The sequence below is a fragment of the Equus asinus genome, chromosome 14 (assembly GCF_041296235.1).
Source record: "Equus asinus isolate D_3611 breed Donkey chromosome 14, EquAss-T2T_v2, whole genome shotgun sequence".
In the NCBI taxonomy this organism is placed as follows: domain Eukaryota; kingdom Metazoa; phylum Chordata; class Mammalia; order Perissodactyla; family Equidae; genus Equus; species Equus asinus.
The window spans coordinates 24,614,594-24,635,797 of NC_091803.1; the positions used below are offsets into that span (position 1 = coordinate 24,614,594).

A 21,204-nucleotide genomic window follows, 5' to 3' on the forward strand; every position below is an offset into this window, starting at 1 on the left:
AAATTCCCTGTGCCCCTCTTGGGGATTCTTGGTGATCAGAAGTGTATTAAAGTCATTGATAAGTCCTACGATGAATAAATCTATTTAGCTTTGTTTAGCGCATACTTATGTTACCATGGACACCTTTTACTGAGTAGTTCTACTTCTATCCATTTACAGATAATAAACTGAGGCCCCAAATTAGTATATTTCCTATATACTGCAATAACAAATTAGAAAATATATTTGGGGGTAAAAAAGGGTGCCATTCACAATAACAACAAAACCCATAAACTGCAAAAGAATAAACCTCACAAGAAACATGCAAATCCTATATGAAGAAAATGGTATCTCTGCCCTGAAGGATATAAGATAAGACCTAACTTAACGGAGACATACCATGCACCTGAATAGAAAGACATTATTAAAAGGTGTTGAGTCTCCCCAATTTAATCCTTAAATTCATTGCCATGCAGAAAGACTTTTTGACAGAACTTGGAAACCCAAAGTTCCCATGCAATACATTTTTTAAGAACAGCAGAGGTGATGTATTTGTCATACGAGATAATCAAACACCAAAGCACTGAGTAAAAACGGTATTATTGCCACAAGAACAGATTAACCAATAGAGTTGGGGAGAGGTTCAGAAACAGCTCTGGCTATTTCTGGGAATTTAGTTTCTGATACATATGACTATTCAAACCAGTGGGGAAAGGATAGGTTGTTAAATAACTTTATAGTTATACCCATACTCTGGAAGGCTACACAACTTAATTTTTCAAAGACCAAAAATGAGGCCCCACATGTGCAAATTGGTACAGTCTCTTGGGAAGGTGATTTGATCGTATTTATCAAAAAGTTAAATGCACGTACCCTATGACTGGGAAGTACACCTCAGAATTTACACCACAGATTTCTGTTTCCACTTCCAAGGCAAAATTGCAGATAAAAGAATGTTCAGTGCAGCAAAATTTGTGATAACTGGGAACACTCTAGATGTCCAGTAGCAAATGACTAATTAAATAAGGCTAGCCACTGAAAATATATTTTGTAGATGTTTTAAAAAATGAGGCTTATCAATCTATGTTGTTGAATGATATCATATCCAAAAAATAGGTGAAAAAAAAAAGTGGAAAGCAGTGTGGTTAGCATGCTCCTATTTGGGCCAAATTACACATAAGTGCTCAAATTCCTATAGAATATTTCTAGAAGGATACTCAAGAACTGACTCTGGACTGTAAATTCTAGCCACTGAGGGGCTTTCCCATTTGTAAGCTGAAACACAGCCAAAGGTCAGAGTGAACCAGATCCTCCTTTCCGTGCTCTAGACTTGGGGGCCACTAAGTTGGCAGCCTTGTGAAATAACTGCTGTGCACCCCATCTCCAGGCCCACATGCCAGTCATGGGGGACTCTGCAGCTGCTGGCCATAGCCCAGGGCTGGCACACCAGGTAGCATCAGGAGCAGAAGTAGCAAGTATCCTCTTGATATCGGTGGCCTCGCTCAGCATTGTCCTGCCCAGGCCCTCAGAAACTAGCTTTAGAAGGGGCCTTCATTCCTGTTCTCCATAACAGAACAAGGGGGCCACATGGCAACAGCAGGGGTCAGGGTATCATGGCTGCAGGAAGAGTGCACCATTTGGCCAAGGACACTCACTGCTCATCCCCATACCCAGAGCAGGACAACCACTGACCCCAGGCCTGCCTGCCCAGGCTGGGACCGAAGTCTGAAGGAAGGGGTCCAGGAAAGAAAGAGGCCGGACTGGGGGTGTTGGAAGAAGGAGAACTTTTGTTACTACTGACTTGATTTGTGAGGTTGAGCAAGATGACTTATCTTGGGGGTGAGGAGACACCTTTTTAAAATTGGTACAAAGATACCATATACCATAATCAACATATATCCCCGAGTATCCATCTACAATGAAGGATGAAGTGGGTCCCGTGGGTATTCAGAAGGGATCCACAACTCCTCCTCCCTTTCTGGGCCCAGACAACCCATCCATCCCTTGGTTCCCCTTCTCTGACACCCCTGGCATCCCATACCCTAGTTCCTGCTCCCTGAGAACTCAAACGATCTGACTGTAAAAAAAGTTAACAGCTTTATGAAAATATAATTCACATACCATACAATTAACCCATCTCAAGTGTACAATTCAGTGGTTTTTAGTATATTCACAGGGTTATACAACATCACAATCTAATTTTAGAATATTTTCTTCCCCCTAAAAGAAACTCCATACCCATTAATTGTCACCCACCCCCAGTTCCTTTCCAGGGCTCTAGTCAGTCACTAATCTACTTTCTGTCTCTATGGATTTGCCTATTGTGGACGTTTCATGTAAATGGGGTCATACAACATGTGGTCTTTTGTGACTGGCTTCTTTCACTTAGCATAATGTTCTCAAGGTTCATCCATGTTGTAGCTTGATCAGTACTCTATTCTTTTTTATGGTCAAATAATATTCCATTGTATGGATATACCCCTTTTGTTTACCCATCCATCAGCCGATGGACATTTGGGTTTCTATTTTTTCATCTATTGTGAACAAGGATGCTATGAACATTCATGTACAAGTGCTTATGTGGACATTTTTCAATTCTCTGTATATATCTAGCAATGAAATTGCTGGGTCATATGGTAACTCTATGTTTAAGCATTTGAGGAACTGTCAGACTGTTTTCCAAAGTGGCTGCACCATTTTACATTCCCACCAACAGGGTATGAATGTTCCAATTTCTCCACATCTTCACCAACAGTTATTATCTGTCTTTTTTATTATAGCCATCCTAGTCGGTGTAAATTTGTGGTTTTGATTTGCATTTCCCTGTTGGCAAATGATGTTGCATGTCTTTTCAGGTGCTTACTGGCCATTTGTATATGATCTATGGATAAATGTCTATTCAAGTCCTTTGCCCATTTTTTAATTGGGTTGTTTGACTTTTTGTTGTTGAGTGGTAAGTGTTCTTTATTTATGCTAGATGTAAGTTCCTTATGATTTGCAAAAATTCTCTCCTATTGTGTGGGTTGTCTTTTTTCTTTCTTGATGGTGCCCTTTGAAGCACAAAAGTTTTTATTTTGATGATGTCCAATTTACCTATTTTTTCTTTTGTTGCTTGTGCTTTGAGAACTGTATCTAAGAAACCATTTCCTAATCCAAGGGCATGAAGATTTATGCCTATGTTCTCATGTCTGACAATTTTATAAACATTCTAAAGTTTATAACTTAGTTATAAACTTACAAGTTTAAAATTTATACAAGGTTTTTTTGGTAAACTATAAACGTTCTCTAGCTAAAATCTCTTCAGTTTAGGTCTTTGATCCATTTTGAGTTTTTTTGTTTATGGTTTGAGGTAAGAGTCCAGCTTCATTCTTTTGCATGTAGATATCCAATTGTCCCGGCACCATTTGTTGAAAAGACTATTCTTTCTCAATTGAATTGTCTTCACACCCTGGTTGAAAATAAACTAACTGTAAATATGAGAGTTTATTTCTGGACTCTCAATTTTATTCCATGGATGTTTATCGTTCTTTATGCCAGCACCACACTGTTTTGCTTAGTGTAGCTTTGTAGTAAGTTTCAAAATCAGGACCTGTGAGTCCTCCAACTTGTTATTCTTTTTGTTTTTCTGGATTCCTTGCATTTCCATATGAATTTTAGGATCAGCTTGTCACTTTTGCAAAAACAGAAAAAGAACCTAGCTGGGATTTTGACAGGAAATGCATTGAATCTGTAGATCAATTTGTAGAGTATTGCCATTTTAATAATATTAAATTTTCTGACCCGTGAACACAGTATGTTTTTTAATTTATTAGATTTTTAATTTCTTTCAACAGTGTTTATAGTTTTCAGCGTATAAATCTTACACTTCTTTTCTAAAATTTATATCTAAGTATTTTATTCCTTTCATTGCTATTGTAAATGGAATTGTTTTCTTTGTTTCATTTTTTGACTTTTCATTGCTAATGATGAGAAACGCAATAGATTTTTGTACATTATTCTTGTGTAGTTTATTAGCTCTAATAGTTTTTATGGGTGGATTCCTAAGGATTTTCTATATACAAGATCAGGTCATCTGTAAACAGAGGTGGTTTACTTCTTCTTTTCCAACCTGGATACCTTTTCTTTCTTTTTCTTGCCTAATTGCCCAGGCTAGAACTTTCAGTACAATGTTAAATAGAACTGGTGGGAGCAGACTTCCTGATCTCAGCGGGAAAACGTCCAGTCTTTCACCATTTAATTATGATGTTAGCTGTGAATTTTTCCTAGATGTCCTTTGATAATTAGCAAGTTAAGGAAGTTCCCTTTTATTCCTAGTTTCTTAAGCTTTTTAAATATTATAAAAGAGTGTTGGATTTTGTCAAATGTATTTTCTGTGTCTCTTGAGGTGAGCATATGGTTTTTGTTCTTCTATTATTATTCCATATTACATTAATTAGTTAATTGATTTTGGGGTGTTAAAGCAACCTTGCATTCCTGAGATAAATCCCACTTGGTCATGCTGTATAATCATTTTTGTATATTGCTGAATTTGGTTTGCTAGTATTTTGCTGAGAATTTTTACATCTATATTCATAAGAAATATTGATCTTTAGTTTTCTTTTCTTGTTACGTCTTTGTCCAGTTTTGTTAAATAGATAGTGCCCAGATAGTCCGACTTCTGGCCCTCACTTTTTTCCTGCCCCAACTTCCTTTACTTCCCTCTCTACCAGGACTGTCCCAGGTAGTGAATGCATCTTGGGAATGCAAAATCTTAGGCCCTGCTGCTAGGGTAATATCTCGCATCGCCGCTCAGTCTATACTGTGGACGGCAGTCATCAGCCCCTCCCCAGCCAAATGGCTGGATAAATTGGGGCTCCTCACAGGATAATGCTCCAGGACAAGGACTGAGGCAGAGGTAGGGGAAGGCAGCAGACTTTGCAGGTGGGTCAGTCATTTTGGATTCAACTGAGGAAATCTGGAGACTTGTTCTAATTACTTACACACAGCCCAACTCTCAACAGAAATTCTCACCCCTGCAGCCCGCGTTCATTTTAGTTCCTACCCCAGTTCTGACCTCATGTCTTACCTACTCATTCCATTCAGCAGACTCCAGCTATGCTGGCCTTCTGTTTACTTGTTTGTTTCTTCCCAGTCTTGGGGCCTTTGCACTTGCTCTTTCTTGAGGATGGAACCCACTGCCCTAGATTTGCCTGTGATGCTCTTTCTCTTCATTTAAGTCTCAGCTCAAATCTTACTGTATTAAGTTTCTACTGCTGCACAATAAATTACCACAAACATAGCATCTTAAAAACAACACCTATTTCTTATCTCCTGGTTCTATAGGTCAGAAGTCCAGGCTGACTCAGCTGGGTCCTCTACTTAGGGTCTCACAAGCCAGAAATCAAGGTCTTGGCCAGCCTGGGCTCTCATCTGGAGGGTTGGCATAGAATCCACTTCCAGACTTATTCAGGGTATTAACAGAATTCAGTTCCATTTGGCTGTAGGACCAAGATCCCCATTTCTTTGCTGTCAGCCAGATATTGTTCTCAGCTTCTAGAGGCTATCTACGTTCTTTGGCTGGGGGCCCTTCCATCTTCAAAGCTGGCAGTGGTACAGTGAATCCTCCTGCTTTAAATTTCTCTGACTTCTCCTGCTGTCTTCCTCTTCTGTTGCTAGCTGGAGAAGGTTCTCTGCTTTTAACAGCTCATGTGATTACATTGGGCCCACCTGAATAATTCAGGATCATCTCCCTGTTTTAAGGTCAACTGATTAGTAAACTTAATTATATCTGCAAAGTCCCCTTTGCCTTGTAAGGTATGGGCATGGAATCTTTGGGGACTTTCTGCTTACCACAGTTCACTCTCTAGCCCTCAAAGATTTACTTCCTCCCAAGGTCCCTAAAAGTCCCATCCCATTACAGCATCAAGTCACAGTCCAAAAAAATCTCATATAAATCTCATCAAATCAGAAGTCCCAAATCTCATTATCTAAATCAGATGCAGATGAGGCTCTAGGTATACTCCATCCTGGAGCACAATTCCTCCCATCCGTGGACCTATGAAAATAAAGGAACAAGTCATGTATTCCCAACACGCAATGGTGGGACTATGCAGAGGATAATAGACATTCTGGTTCAAAAAGGGGAGAAATGCAAGCTAAAAAGGAGTCACTGATCCAAAGCAATTTCAAAATCCAGCTGGGTAAATTCATTAGGTTTCCAGGCCTAGAGATAACCCTCCATGGCTCTGTTCTGCCCTCTGAGCGCTCAGTTCCACCTTTTGGATTAGTCATCTTCCCTAAGTAAGAATCCATTCCTGACCACCTATTAGAACAGCCGTCTCCAACCCCTCCTCATTTTTTATCACGTTACACTGCTGAATTTTTAAATAATACTTGTCATGGTTTTAGAAGATCCTAGTTATTTCTTTATTCTCCCTCTCCATTAAAATATAGACTCAATGAAAGCAGAAACCTTGTCTGTATTTTCACCTCTATTTCTCCAGGACCTGCCATAATGCCTGGCACATAAGTCTTGCTCAAGAAATACTTTATAAATAAATGAATGAATGAGTTGAATGTGAAATGGGGTGGTGTAGTGGGCTGAACAATATGTTCCCTAATATGTCCACATCCTAATCCCTCAAACTGGAGAGTGTTACCTTATATGGCAGGAAGGACTTTGCAGATGTGATTAAGGATAGTGAAATGGGACATTATTCTGGAGTATCTGGGTGGACCCAAGGTAATCACAAGGGTCCTTATAAGAGGGAGACAGGAGAGTCAGAGTTAGAGGAGAAGGTGATATGATAATGGAAGTAGAGGTTGGAATGATTTGCTTTGAAATGGAAGATGGGGCCACTAGCGAAGGAATGCAGGCATCCATTAGAAGGCAAGCAAATGGTTCCTCCAGAAGGAGCCAGCTCTGCCAACTCATTGACTTGGTACAGTGAAACTAATTTTGGATTTCTGACCTCTGGAACTGTAAAAGAATAAATGTGTGTTGTTTTAAGCCACTAAGTGTGGTAATTTGTGACAGGAGTAATAGGAAACTAATACAGTTGGGATGGGTTAACACTCATGGTGTGTGGCTGAAACTGCTAGTGGTCCCCCAATATTTGTTCTTCCAGAGTGGGACTGCTTCCTGGGAATAGTTCCTTAGTTCCCCTAGAACTTTTTTTTTTTTTTTTAAAGATTGGCACCTAAGCTAACAACTGTTGCCGATCTTCTTTTTTTTTTTTCTGCTTTTTCTCCCCAAATCCTCCCAGTACATAGTTGTATATTTTAGTTGTGGGTCCTTCTAGTTGTGGCATGTGGGACGCCACCTCAGCATGGCCTGATGAGCGGTGCCATGTCTACGCCTAGGATCCGAACCGGCAACACCCTGGGCCGCCAAAGCAGAGTGCACGAACTTAACCACTCGGCCACGGGGCCGGCCCCCGACTAGAACTTTCGTCTGCGCAAAAAGCTGCCCAAGGTAGAGATTATATTTCTCAGCATCAGCTGGATGTGGCCATGTGACTACATTCTGGCCACTAGGATTAGAGCAGAAATTATTTGTACACCTTCCAGAAATTTAGGATAAAGAGCAAGCCATCCCTTTCACTTTTTTGCTTTACAGAGGGTAGACTGTGGAAGTGGTGGTGGACCATCTTGGACTATGTGGGTGAGGGCAACACCCCAGGGATGGAAGAGCAACAAGATAAAATAATGATTTTTTTTCTATTATTCATGGGTCCTGATGACTTCATGCAAAGACCCACCATACTAACTTGTACTTTTATATAAGAGAGAAATAAACTTCTATCTTGTTTAAGCCGTGGTTAGTTTGGGTCTCTCCTTCATGCAGCTGTACCCATACACAAACTGACAGAAAATTTCTACTTATTATCCATTATGTTGGGGCTGCTTGGAAGGGTGGACATCCGTGCGGTTAAGGCAAGTTTGGGTTTTACTTTCTCTCTTTTTTCCTTTTGGACAGTTCCTTTGAAATGGTGCCATTGTAGTCTTAGGATGTATGTGAGATTGACATTTACTAGGCACCAAGTTGATGCTAGAAGGTCTGGGGCCCCACCCTCCCAGATATTTTTCTAGTTCGCATGAGCAGCTACCACTAGTTGCCAAGAACCAGCAAGAATCAAGAAAGCTCACTGAATAGGACCTGAGGGTAAACATCTCTGAACAGGGAGGAAAGGCTCAGACCTCATAGCATCATTACAACTCATTTTGGCATGTCAACTCTCACAGTGATAGGAAAGGAGAACTGAATAGAGAGCCTCTGCAATATGGAGGGAGCTTTTATCAGTCAGCTAGGATCAAATTATGCCGCAGTAACGAAAACTCCAAAATCTCAGTGGCTTACAACAACAAATGTATTTTTCTCATGCAATTCCATGTCCTCCATGGCAGAGCTGAAGCTCTGTTCTACATCATCTTCATTCCAGAATCCAACCTGAAGGAACAGCCTCAATCTGGAACTTTCAAGCTCAAGACATAGAGACAAGAGAAGAAAGTTGGCAGATCCCACGATGGCTCTTAAAGCTTCTTGGAAGCACACGTATTACTCCTACTCAATTTCCATTGCCTAAAGAACGCCACATGCCCAAAGCTGATGTCAGTGCAGTGGGGATTTATAACCTTTTCATATGGTGGGACCCCACAGGGAGGACCAATGTCTTTGAACAATTGTAAAATCTTGCCCAGTCTGTCTGCTTTGTCATATTACTGCCTTTGTGTTTCTTCCATATGCAAAATAAATGCTTCCCCTTCTCAAGGGAGACCACCCAAATGACCCATCTAATCATGACGTCAGGCTCAAGTCCAGGATCTCTATTAGTCTCTATATCAGGTGCAGATGTGGCTTCTCTTGATCCAGAGACTTATGAGACAAAAAAATAAATAAATATAACATGTTATCACTTACCCCCTCCCCCCCAAAAAAATCCAGCATATGAAGTGGAACAGGGACAGGATAATGGCAGTAAACACTCCCATTTAGAAGGAAGAATGGGAGACACACAGCAGTTCTGGCCCATAATAATTCTACAGTCCTGCTGGGCAGATACTGAGACGGTCCCCCACCTTTCCCTGGGAGTGGACTGCTTCCTGGGACTAGTTCCCTGCTTCATTCTTCTCCATGTCCTCGGCTCTGCCCTTAGTGTGGTCTGTCCTTTTCCATTTATTCTCCTTGGCCACATTTTAAAAGACATTGGAGGTTATGCCTTTCTGAGGTACAGCAGCTTTCTCAGCCTCCTTCATGCCCATAGAAATTTGGGAGCCCTCAAGGTTGTATTAAGTCTTGAACACTCATGGTCTTTTAAAAGTGCAAGGTAATGGCTTTTGTTGGGGGGGGGGGTCTTCTTTTCTATTTGATTCCAGTCAGTTCCATGGGCCAACAGCCAAACCCACATTCTTTTCAGATACGCCTCTCTCTTTAGACTTAACTGTAGGCAAATGGAGCCTACTAACTCCTTTGGGAGCAGTTGTATCTTTCACTGGTTAAAAATGTGGATCACTTGCCTGGAGCTTCTGTATTCTCTTCCATTTCTCTTTAAAGACTGGCCAATTAGTTTCTGAGTCATCTCTTTCTTATAGTAACTTGTCAAATGTACCCAGTAGCCACCAAGGCATGCCACTAATACTCCCTTCCCCAATTTTCTTGCCTAAAGCCCCAAGCTCATTTGGACATTACTTATATTCTTAGTTATTTCCAGCTTAGAGTTTAACCAAATGCTTCACCACTGCATAACACACATCACCATCTTTCCAACTTCCAATGACAGCTTCCTCACCAGCCACTGCCCAGCTCCAAAGCCATGTAATTCAGGTTTATTTTTTATTGTAGCAGCAACCCACTTCAGGGTATGAGTTCTTTAACTGTTGGTTTAGACTTATTATGATATGGTACTAACCAAACTCCCCACATCAGCTGTTCACAGCAAGAGAAGTTTATTTCTCACTGACATCACACATCATTTTACAGGTGGACTACAGCTCAGCTTCATGTCATCTTAATTCTGGGTTCCAGACTGAAGAAGTCTTGATCTAGAAATTGCCAGGCTCATGGCAGAGGGAAAAGAGAGGGGAAGCTGCCAGACTACGAGTGGTGCTTAAAACTTCTGTTTGGAAGTGGTATGTTACATTTCTACTCACATTCCATTGGCCAAAACAAGTCATATAGCCAAGCCTATTATAATCTTCCTTTAGGGAGGGGCCCTGTAGGAGGGACTATATATTTGGAACAATAATACAATCTACCACAGGGTTTGCCAGAAATGTCAATCATTGTGCTTGTCCACTCTTCCTTCAGACACACTCTGTTACAGTGCGCATACATCTTGGTCAAGGGTAAAGTCTTGATTCAAGCTAGACAACTCATAGGCAGGTCAATGTAGCCTGATCTAGACCAATCTGATTCCTTTTCTTGGGAATTTGAACTGTGAAATGTTGAGTGAATGAGGCAATAAGTGGAGAGAGAGCTGCAGCTAAAAGGTTGTGATGCAAGATGGATTTGGAAAAACCACAACTAACCAAGACCCTGTTCACTGAAAGTTGGGCTGACAGCAGCCAAGCCAGGATTTCAGTGCAAAACCTGCTCTTAGCTCCTCACTCTCTCCTCATTTACTCTTGTTTCCCACGTGGAAGGGGTATACACAAGAGAGCCTGTGAAATCCCCAGTGCATGGGTCCACTTTTCTGTTCCGTCTGCTCCAAACTTGCCACTCACTTGTTCAAAAACCTTCCATGGGTCCCCTAGCCCACAGGAAAGGTTCAAACTACTGAGCTCAGAATTCAAGGCCTTACTTGGCCATCTAGCCACCTCTTCCAGGAGGTTATGGACAGCTTCCTGAGTGAGACAGGTAAGCAGCCATTCAGAAGTGGCACTGTCCAGTATGGCCAAGCAGAAGTCACACACAGCACATGGACACCCAGTTGCATAGATGTGGTCTCTATCAGATCCCAGTAGGTGCCACAGGTCATGCAGTTATTTACTCTGAAGGCAGAAAGGTGAGAGAGTGGACAAAGGCGACCAACAGGACAGGATTCCTCTGAAGATGCAGGCCATCGGGGAAGAGGCGGAGAATCAGAGAAACCCAGAGGCCCCTGCATCCAAATCAGCCTTATATTGGGGCAGGATCTGTCCAGCCCCGCAGTTTTCCCATCAAGTGGACATCCGGATTGTGTTTGCACACTGCTGAGAATGAGTAGCTCTTTCCTGTAGGCGTTTAGGGCTTCATCTGTACACAGGACACGTGATCTCAGGAAGGACGAAGGCGTGGGTACCCTCCCAGACTTGCGCAACTGGAAGCTTAGCAGCCAGGAGCCACGCTTTCTCGGGTAAAGTCCCTGACTCACTACTCCCGCCAGTCTCTCACAAGCCCACAGCCTCCCGCCTCTTTTGAAGGTTTGATCATGTCCTGTGCGCTCTGTGATGAAATCACTTTTGGGTACTACTGGCAACTGGTTCAGAGGCCCTGCCCATACCAGCGTCCCATGTTTTAACTGCTGTTTAATACTAGAATATTCACTCCCCCAGGACGCCCTACAGACCAATCCCGATGTTCTTCAGGATCAATCTTTAGGTCCACTGGCCAATCGTTTTCCAGGCGCGATGGGCCACCATCTCAGTCACGCCCCATAGTCGGGGCCAACCATACACTCGGACTTGGCGCAGGCGCCGGTACAACTGCCACTCTAGGGCCACAGTGAGGCGCTGCAAGCAGACGCCCAGCTATGGATGGGAGGCAGAGTAGGCCCAGGTGTCGAGTCACTGGGGCCCAATTCCACCCTCTGGCCCCTCCCCCAGCCCAGGTCTAGGGGTGGGGTCCAGGACTACACCAATGACATCATGTCCAGCCCTTCCACAACTCCATCACACCAGCACCCACGTGTATGCCCCACACTCAGCAGCAAAAGCAGGCGGTACTGCAGCCAGCCGGGCTAGAGAGCTAGGAGCAGCAGCGACACCAGCAGCAGGAGCCTGTGGAATCGAAAGTGGGATGGGATGGGGCAGGGCAGCTGGAACCCGGCCACAGACCTGGTCCGGGTCAGGCAGCCCTACTCCAGCCAAGCTTTGGAGCCAGGAGCCGGCTTACCCCTGAAACCAGGCGTCTGGGGACAGGTGCCACATCCAGCTCCAGAAACTAGGCATAGGGGGGCGAGCCCGGTGGCACAGCAGTTAAGTTCGCACATTCTGCTTCTCGGCGGCCCGGGATTCGCCAGGTGCGTACATGGCACCACTTGGCAAAAGCCATGCTGTGGTAGGCATCCCATGTATAAAGTAGAGGAAGATAGGCATGGATGTTAGCTCAGGGCCAGTCTTCCTCAGCAAAAAGAGGAAGATTGGCAGTAGTTAGCTCAGGGCTAATCTTCCTCAAAAAAAAAGAAAAAAAAAAGCAACTAGGCATAGGACTTAGAACTCAGAAATTTCGAGTTGGGGCCTGGAGCTCAGGTGCCTCATAGAAAACAGGGGTCAGGCTCCTCTGCCTCCTGTAGCTACCCTCTTCAGCTAGATAACCCCTTAGAAACCAAGTGTGCTGATCCAGAGTTGCTGGCTCTCTAAGCTGAACTCTTACATAAAAAAGGCAATGCCTGGGCCCGGCCCCGTGGCCAAGTGGTTAAGTTCCCGAATTCCCCGGCAGCGGCCCAGGGTTCTGCGGTTGGGATCCTGGGCGCAGACATGGCACCACTCATCGAGCCATGCTGAGGCGGTGTCCCACATGCCACAACTAGAAGAATCCACAACTAAAACTATACAACTATGTACTGGGGGGCTCTGGCGAGAAAAAGGAAAAATTAAAGAAAAAAATCCTTAAAAAAAAAAAAGGCAATGCCTTTTTCTGGGCCCAGGGCCTGGCCTGCTGGTCCCTCTGCCTGGCAACCTCTTTCCCTGCTTTTTCCCATAACTGGCTCCTCCTCATTTAACATTCCACTCAAATATCACCACCTCTGAGACAGGCCGTTCCCTATCCACTGTATGAAAAGTGACAGCCTCAGTTACTCAATTACTTTTTTGGTGCCTCTTCCTTTTGGCCTCAGAAATGCCCACTGATGCTACACACAATCTCACTTGTGTCCCAGGCTGGTGTGGCCCCGCCTCACTGCTTCCAGGTTAGGTACTCACAGTGGTCTTTCCCCAGGTACAGTACTGAGCCATATGTGGATGTTACCCCCTCCCATCCCTACTCATTCCTATAGGAGAGTAGAAGGGCAGTGCCAGCTTGCTGTGGTCACAGTGCCTTGAACAGTCTGATCTGAGCATTCCTGGGCTGGGCCTGGCACCAAGGATGGCCAGGAGGTGGAGAAGCTGGATACCTGGAGGCCCTGGGCCAGCCATTCCAGGAACACACAAGCACAGGGGAGTCTCCAAGCTTTTGTTTAATTTCTTAAAAAACCATGTGTCCCAACCAAACAGGACACTGCAGGCCCTCCCTCAGGCACTGTGGCCTGAGGAGGCAGGCCCCCATGAAAGAGTAGCTGCCAACCCCAGAAGAACTGCCCCTCTGCACAGGGCCAGTGTGAGGAAGGGGCTCCGGCTGGAGGCTCTGTCCTGCACCCCCCCCAGCTGCTGGGAAAGAAGGCAGACCCTGGGTCCCTGGTGCTCTTAGTGCCTGCAAGGGAAGGAGGGAGAAGAAGGTCTGAGGAGAGGAGGAAAGGCTGGGACCAGGGATGGGGCAGGCCAGGGGGCAGGCCCATAATATCTCACCAAGAATGCGCGACGCTATCAAACCAATGTGGAGATGACAATGATGACCAACAGAATAAGGACAGTGATGGACACACAGATGGCAATCAAGAATTTCTTCTGTGGGAAAGGAGGGGGTCAGGGAAACTCACTCAGGAGGGGAGGGAGAGCCACCCCGGGCTGGGGAGGGGAGGAGGAAAGGCTCACCTTCCGCGCCTTCTTCTGGCTCTCCAGGGTCATCTTGACATGTTCCTGCCCACGTTCCACATAGTCTGCTGAGCTCAGGATGTTCTTCTCAATCCGATTGATCATCTCCCCCTGCTCGGAGGAAGCACCCCAGTTGAGGCTGATAGGGATGACTAGGGGTGGAGGGCTCAGCAGCTCCTCTGTCTGCCCACCCCAGCCCCGAATGACTGAAGGACACTCCCGGCAGAAAACGCTGCACTGACATAGACACAGAGGCAGGACCACAACCGACAAAAGTTCACACTCCTGACGGCAGCTTCCAGGACCCCTTCTATCATGGGGTCCCTTCTGCCCTGCTCCCTTACCTCACACAACCTCTATTTGCAGCGGTGGCTTGGAGCCAAGTACCTTAAATGGCCCATACCTCTTCACAAATCTGTCTGGATTCACCTGTCCTTCTAGGCCTGTCCCCCAGCTGCTGTGAAGCCCTTCCTATCCCTGTCTCCTCATGGCCCTGCCAGCCTTCAGGTCCTGGTACTCCTACTGAATGAAATCCCTTCCCCATGACTCCCAGCTGCAACAGGGCACTGGCTGCAGCACTAGTTGGGGCAGCTCCTCCAGGATGGGGCTGGAAGCTCCCCTCACCCCATACACCCAGGGCCAGAGGAAGAACACCACCTCCCACTCCAACCTTGCACAGATTTTAGAAGACAGGCCCTCTGGAGCCAACTCTGACCGGAGTACTTAGAGGCATAAACGTGGGTTCTATCGGTGGAGGCAGAGCCTGGGCTGGGGCCATACCTGGGTGGGCTCAATTTGGAGGGGGGATGCAACATAGAGAGGAGTGGTCATTTGGGTAGCTGTGGAGAGAGACACAATTCTGGGGCATGGCTAAGAATGGAAGTAAGGACCAGCATGCAGGAATAGCCCAGCATGGAGGGAATAAAAGCCTTGGGACAGAGGCTAAGGGTGGAGGTGGGCTGACACTCACAGCTGGGGTTCTGACTGAACATGGTCTCCCATCTGGGGTCTGGGTCAAGCCCAGCCAGCTGTCTGGGGCACCCACCTGCATCTCCACCTCAGTAGCGAGAAAAGTGAAGATCTCATGAAGTTCACGGATACTGCGTTCAAGCTGCTGGATCTCACTGTGCCGGGCTGAGATCTCATTTAGTGCCTGTCGAGTCACTTGTGTATCCTTCAGTATCTGGGGAGTGGAGAGGAGTGGAGGGACAGGTCTTAGGGAAACCAGTAGCAGGTCAGAAGTTCCTGTTGAGCTCTGGGGCAGTCCTCAGGCCTAGAACTGGGGCCAGCGCCCTGAAAAGTAACTCCAGGCATGCTAACTTGTTCCCTTCTGGGCCTCAGTATTCCCTCAATCAAAAAGGGCCAGGGCTCAGAGAGGATGGGAGGCCAGGAGGGAGGCTGGCTGTGGCCACTCACATTGGACACAAACACCTCACTCTGCCCACTGTCCAGCATCTGCTCCAGCTCCTCATCAGACACCATTCCAGCATTTGCTGTGAAGGAAAAGGCCAGGCTCAGAGCTGGGTCAGGTCACCTGACCCTGTGGGCGGGGCGCCACAACTCACTGATCTTCAGCTGCCTCCGAATCCGTTCCACATTCTTCTCCCGGTATTCAGACTGCATCGAGTTGCACTTGTTGATGAGCTCCACGAATTGCTGGGACAGGACCCCATGCTAAGGATGGAGAATATAGGCTGGGCACCCCTGGGAGGATCCCTGCTTGGTCTGGGCCTCAGCATCCCCACAGCTACATTGAGCAAATCGCATGAGCTGTCACAGGTGCCTGCCGCCTTAACCACCTTATGATAACCTTGAAAGGCTCCCTCATTTCTCTCAGGGTAAAACCCAAAGCCCTTACCGGGACCTAAAAAGCCCTGTGTGAACTGCTCCTCCTCACACTTCCCCTCTGACCTTACCTCCTCCCACTGTTCCCTCCTTCCCTCCAACCACAGCCAGCTCCTTACTCCTCCCTGAACAAAGCACACCCCCACCTCAGGCCTTTGAACTCACTGCTCCTTCAGCCTAGAATGCTCATGCCCTACAGAGGCCTTTGAGTCTTTGTTCCACTGTTGTCTTCTGAATGAAGTTTTCTTCACCTTATTGAAATTGCAACCTGCCTTCTCTAAGCACTCTCAATCCCTCTTCTCCTGCTTTTTTTTTTTTTTTAAGGAAGATTAGCTCTGAGCTAACATCTGTGCCCATCTTCCCTATTTTTATGTGGGACGCCTGCCACAGCATGGCTTGATAAGCAGTGCATACGTCCACACCTGGGATTCAAACTGCTGAACCCCGAGCCACCGAAGCGGAGCACACGAACCTAACCACTCTGCCACCAGGCTGGCCCCTCTCTGGCTCTTTTTTCCTTAATACTTACTATGTTCTAAAATAATTTACTTATTTATTTTGGTGATTGTCTCTCCCCACCAGGATATGAGCTCCCTGAGGATAGGGATCTTTGGTTCACTGCTATATCTCAAACAGGTACAAAAAGGTCTGGCCCACAGCAGGCACTCAGTCAATATTTGCTGAATGCTTGTGGAATGCCAGCCTCAGTGCTTAGGCTGGAGGTGTGTTAGTAGACCTGGGGGTCAGCTTGTTGCCCAGATTAAAGGTCCATCTGGGCGCTCAGCCTTTCACACCAATGACCACCACAGGCTCCCCCTGAAACACCTTCTCCATTCCCCTGTTGCCTTAAATGTGCTCATTCCTTGAAGTACCTTCCTCAGAGACACATCTGCTCTCCTGGCTTCATCTGTACCCTTTCAAGATGCCCAAACTGCCCCATATTCAATCCGGGGTCTTTGCTGTACTCTGGGCCCACCTACTCTAACTCTGACCTCCATGAACTCCAAATCACTCCTCACTGGGCACCCAGAGGGGGCTGGTCAGATCACCTCAAATCTCCTTACTAAGATGTTGATGCAGTGACCTTCCCTCACCCAGGGAAGTTCCTCTTCCTGACTTCTTGAATTCTGCCCATCAGGCAGAGGATGTCCCTGTCACATGGGCAGGAAACCTCCTAGTCATTTATGACTGCTCCCTCTTCTTCCCTGGGCAGAGCCATTAGCTACCAAGTCCTACCTGAGTAACATCTGTCACCTATTCAAGCTTAACTCCCCATCTTGGTCCCCAGAAAGCATGTCTCCCACAGGCAAGCCCAGGTCATGTCTGGGGACTCAATAACTTCTCATTGAATGGAGAAGAAGGCAGGGTGTTAGAATGGATTAGGAGTGAGGAGACCTGGGTTCTTGAATTGGGTAAGTCTTTTCTCTCTCCGAGCCTCAGCTTCCCCATTTGGAAAATCATCAGGTTGGACTTGATAATCTCTAAGGACCCTTGCTTCTTACTTCTGCCATCTATTGATGTATAAAACACTTGCTGAAATGTTCCACTTCTGGAAATAACAAACCCACCTGCGTTTTTCTCATCCTCATGTTGACCGAGTTATAATTCTCATCAGCTTCCTCCTTCTGAGGCTCTATGGCTGTGGGAAGACACAAGGGTATTGCTGGGGTCGGGGTTTGACCTGTGGCTTCTGAAAATTGTCTGCGGACCAGAACACAAGGCCAGAACTATACCCTACCCATACAACAGAGAGGTGCTTATCTCCATAGGTTTTTTTGGGGGGTGGGAGTGGTATAATTTATCATAAAATGACTAATTCTGAACCTTTAGCAGGAGAAAGGTTATATTTTTCTTTGCAGTACATCAGAGAATTCTCACAGGTATGCAGAGAGCTCCTAACAAAAGTCCCATCTGCCTGCCCAAAGAATGCACACTGGGCAGCAAAAATAGTAGGAGTAAATGGTTTCATTACAAATAAAGGAACCAGAGAGGAAGACATCTGCCATGGAAAGTACTATAAACTGGAAGCTAGATTCTAGGTCTAGGCCTGCTGTGTGACCTGGATATATCTCTGGCCTCTCTGGGTCACACACTCCCCATAAACCAGGAGCTGGGCAGAACCAGAGGGAAGGATCTGTCTGAGGTCCTCCGAGCTGGAGCTCACCCTTCAGCTCGGCGCGGATCTCCCTCCCCAGCTGTTTGATCTCGTCGCGCAGGTTCTGCAGGTCCTGCTTCATGCCTGAACAAGAGAAAGCCATGACTCTCAAACAGCATCCCCTACCTCAACAAATCTCCCTGACCACTACCTGGGTGGAACTACAAACCCCACAATCCCTCTGGCTGAGCACGTGTTCTGCACCCGGGGTTTCACTCACTCTCCTCGGGAAGGGGCGTGGCCAGGATGGTGACCTGCTGCTTCTCCAACTCTCGGACTTTATTCTCTAGCTTGACAATAGCCTGCCGAATTGTCCGGACCTGGGGAGGGTGACCGAGAGGGCTGAAGGAGATATAGGCGTACTCCCGACCGCACTGCTCCTCAGGTCTTCCAGCTCCCTCGTGAATCCGGGCCGAGACTCCAGGCTCTTACCTTCTGGAAGAACTCATCGTCCGGGCTCCCCAGCCGTGCCGTGCCCGGCTGTACCACCAGCGCGACCCGTTCCTTGTCCTCATCGTCCGAGCTGTCATCCCCCTGCCAGGGCCGGGGTCACTGGCATCACTTCCTTGCTGTAGCTCTCTTCCCACAGGACTCACGGGCTTCCGGGTCTTTCCTTCCTAGCCCTCAACCACCCCTCCTTGCCCCAAAGACCAGGAGTCCTGCATTTCATCCAGACCCCACTCTGTCCGCCCGTCCCCAACCCTGCTGCCCCGACTTCTCACCTGCCTCAGTTCGTGGGTCCTGTCCCGCATGGCGGCCTGAGCTCGCTCTCCCCGGCGCCGGAGCCGCGAGGGCCTCAGGATTCTAAGTTTGGAACTCCGGTGCCTCCCTGGCACTCTGACACCCGGCTCCACCCTCACCCCGCGGACCCGAAAACCTCCCACGAGCCGCCAGAGGCTCTGTCCCTGGCACTATCCACAGTCAATGGGAAGGAAGCGACCTCTGGGATCCCCAAGGTTTCACAGATCGGAATTCCCTTTTCTTCCCCCCCCCAGCTCCCGCTCCCTTGGCCTCGGCCCCGCCCCCCTGGGATGATTCGGGGCATGCGCACCGGGTCGCGTCTCTTCCCCGCCCGAGGGAGAGGCGGAGGTCGGAAGCTGTAGCGCCCCGAACGGAAGCAAATCTGCTAGGAGGTGAGAACCCGCCCCCTCCACCGGAACTGTCGCGTCTTCCAACGGAAATCTAGTTGCCAAAAGGGGTGGGAATGCGTCATTTGTACGTAATATGAGAGGCCCTGCATCTCACATCACCCCATGGTCCCCGGTCGCGTCACGTGACTGGCCTGGTCCCAGCCTCGCGGACCACAGAACGTGACGCTTTGACTGTCACGTGTCTTGGCTCTGTCAACTCTGTCTCTGAAACATCCTTCTGCCCACGACGTCCGCGGCAACCCGGCGGCCAAGCTACGCCCCTCCAGCCCCACGAGGCGTGGAGGGGGCGCTATGCTCAGAGACCTTTTGAGGCAGTGGGTGGTAGGACCCTTGCTGAATTCAGCTTTATTTTCTTTGGCGTCCAGAGGCGTGGGCAGACTCACGACTTAGAATTTGGGGTTGTCATCATCGTGGGACCTTGAAATTTAGAAAATAATACGATCAGGCGTCGGAGAATTGCAGGGTTTCGTAAGCATAAAATCTGGGGGTGGGAAGTGACGTCACCCAAGGCAGAAATCTCTTCTCCCGCATGCTTCTGGCGCAGCTTCTGACAGGTGGGCGGCTGGCACCCTGCTTGAACACTGCGGTCCCGCTGCACTCATCACCTTCTGAGCGGTGAGAGCATTTCAGGGCAGCTCAGACTGAGAAAAGTCTCTGTATTATATTGAGCAGTTGCCACTTACACACCCCCCCCCCCCCCCCCCCCCCCCCGCCCCAACCTTGTACCTAGGTCTCGCCTCTGGAGTCCACGGAAAATTCTGCACACATTCCACGTTATAGAAGACCGTGAGCTCTTGAGGTCAGGGTATGACTGTCTTGTTCTTACCTGAATCCCCAGCACCTGGTTCAATACCTAGCACATAGTAGGTCCTTAATAAATATTTGTGAACAGAATTTTAGCCTTTCATGTATCTGAAGATAAAGCTCATGGTTCCCTAAGTCTTCTTTTTTAGGCTTCAGGCTCTCATGATGAGACTCCGCTAACCCTGGCCCTCTAGCCGTTCATTCATTCAATGGATATTTATTGGGCACATACTATGGGCCCGACACTGTTCTAGGGGCCAGAGATACATTAGGGCCTAACAGGCGAAAATGTCTTGCACTTGCGGAACTTTTTTTCTATAGAAAGAGTCCTCAAGGCCACTCGGTGAGTCTCAGCATAGCCGGAATGGATATCAGGTGTCCTAGATCCCAGGGCTCTTTCCAGTGTACTTATAGGAAGATTCAAGCAAGGGAAGGAATAGTTCCTCTCTAGTATGCCCTGGTAAGGAAACCTAGATTCCTGTGACTGAGTTGCAATGGAATTCTGGAAAGTCATTTCTTATCTCTGGGCCTTGATCTTCAAGGGCCAGATATATACAATGGGTGGCAGTAGGCGGATGGTGAGATAATCTTTATGGGTATTCCCTGCTTAAAATTCAATGATTATGAAGTTAGAAACTGTCAAGTGCTGTCTGATTCTATGTGAACAGCTTTGGTCTTTCTCTTCCCTTTAGAATCCAGCTCGCCTGGGGGTGGGAATGAAGGAGTGAGGATGTGCTGCCCTGATCAATCCACAGGAGGAATGAAGGGTTGAATGAAGGGTTCAGAAGGCCAAACCGTGCCCCATGGGGTCCCCTGGATATCTTAAGGAAGGATTTCTCTGCTCTTGGATCTTCCATGTTAGCCTCTGCCTCCCTGCCCCCCTCCCTTCTTTCTCTCTCTGTCTCTGTCTCTGTCTCTGTCTGTCTCCCTCATCTCTGTCTTTCTGAGTGACACAGTGGAAGGGCTTTTGGACATCTCACTCCTAATCCTGGATGTGATCTTGAGTAATTCATTGCTCCTCTCTGGGACTTAATTTCTCCATTTGACAACTTGGTCTGGTAATTTCTGCCTTGCCTAAGGTAAGAACTGAACAATATCAAGTGAGATCAGGAAGAATTTGGAAGGGTCTTGTAAACTGTTGAGAGTTCCTCCCTCTGCGAGCTTTTCCTACTGTGGGTTCCAGCTCTCTCTGGGCCTTCCAGTCCCACCTGCCTCTCTCTGTTTCTTGGCCTTTTGATGACTTTCCTTCTTGGTTCCCAGCTATCTCAAGTTCTTTGTGTCTTTGTGAAATTTCCCAGGATTATGATATTTATCATTTTATTTGTGGTCTCTGGGTGGGATTACAGGACTTTGGATGGTGGCTTAAGGTCACAGGAAAGTAGGCTGAAAGCCTCATGGAGTGGT

General features: G+C 47.1%; 1 protein-coding gene across 7 annotated transcripts; it reads right to left on the reverse strand.

The window, feature by feature from the left end:
- Positions 1–3,926: 3,926 nt before the first annotated feature.
- Positions 3,927–19,125, reverse strand: STX4 (syntaxin 4). Of its 7 annotated transcripts, none has more exons than XM_044747368.2 (11): positions 18,568–18,907; positions 18,278–18,379; positions 18,066–18,165; positions 17,855–17,929; positions 17,259–17,329; positions 15,411–15,519; positions 15,262–15,338; positions 14,891–15,028; positions 13,846–13,956; positions 13,660–13,758; positions 3,927–6,013 (listed from the first exon to the last, which is right to left on the reverse strand). In XM_044747368.2, exons 1-10 carry the CDS (start codon positions 18,595–18,597, stop codon positions 13,678–13,680), a joined length of 894 nt encoding a protein of 297 aa, XP_044603303.1. In that variant the 5' UTR covers positions 18,598–18,907; the 3' UTR covers positions 3,927–6,013; positions 13,660–13,677. The 7 variants fall into 7 exon arrangements, with proteins under 7 accessions (XP_044603303.1, XP_070340675.1, XP_044603304.1 ...); XM_044747369.2 differs by lacking the exon at positions 3,927–6,013 and adding an exon at positions 8,310–8,833; XM_044747366.2 differs by lacking the exon at positions 3,927–6,013 and adding an exon at positions 9,882–11,934.
- Positions 19,126–21,204: the final 2,079 nt, after the last annotated feature.

Excerpts from the sequence above, each read along its gene's own strand:
- STX4 (XM_070484572.1), bottom strand. The coding sequence starts at position 18,597 with ATGCGGGACAGGACCCACGAACTGAGGCAG. Across the intron at positions 15,520-17,258 it reads TGAGGATGAGAAAAACGCAG|CATGGGGTCCTGTCCCAGCA; the intron begins GTGGGTTTGTTA and ends CTCCATCCTTAG. Across the intron at positions 11,935-13,845 it reads GCCAGAAGAAGGCGCGGAAG|GCTCCTGCTGCTGGTGTCGC; the intron begins GTGAGCCTTTCC and ends TCGATTCCACAG.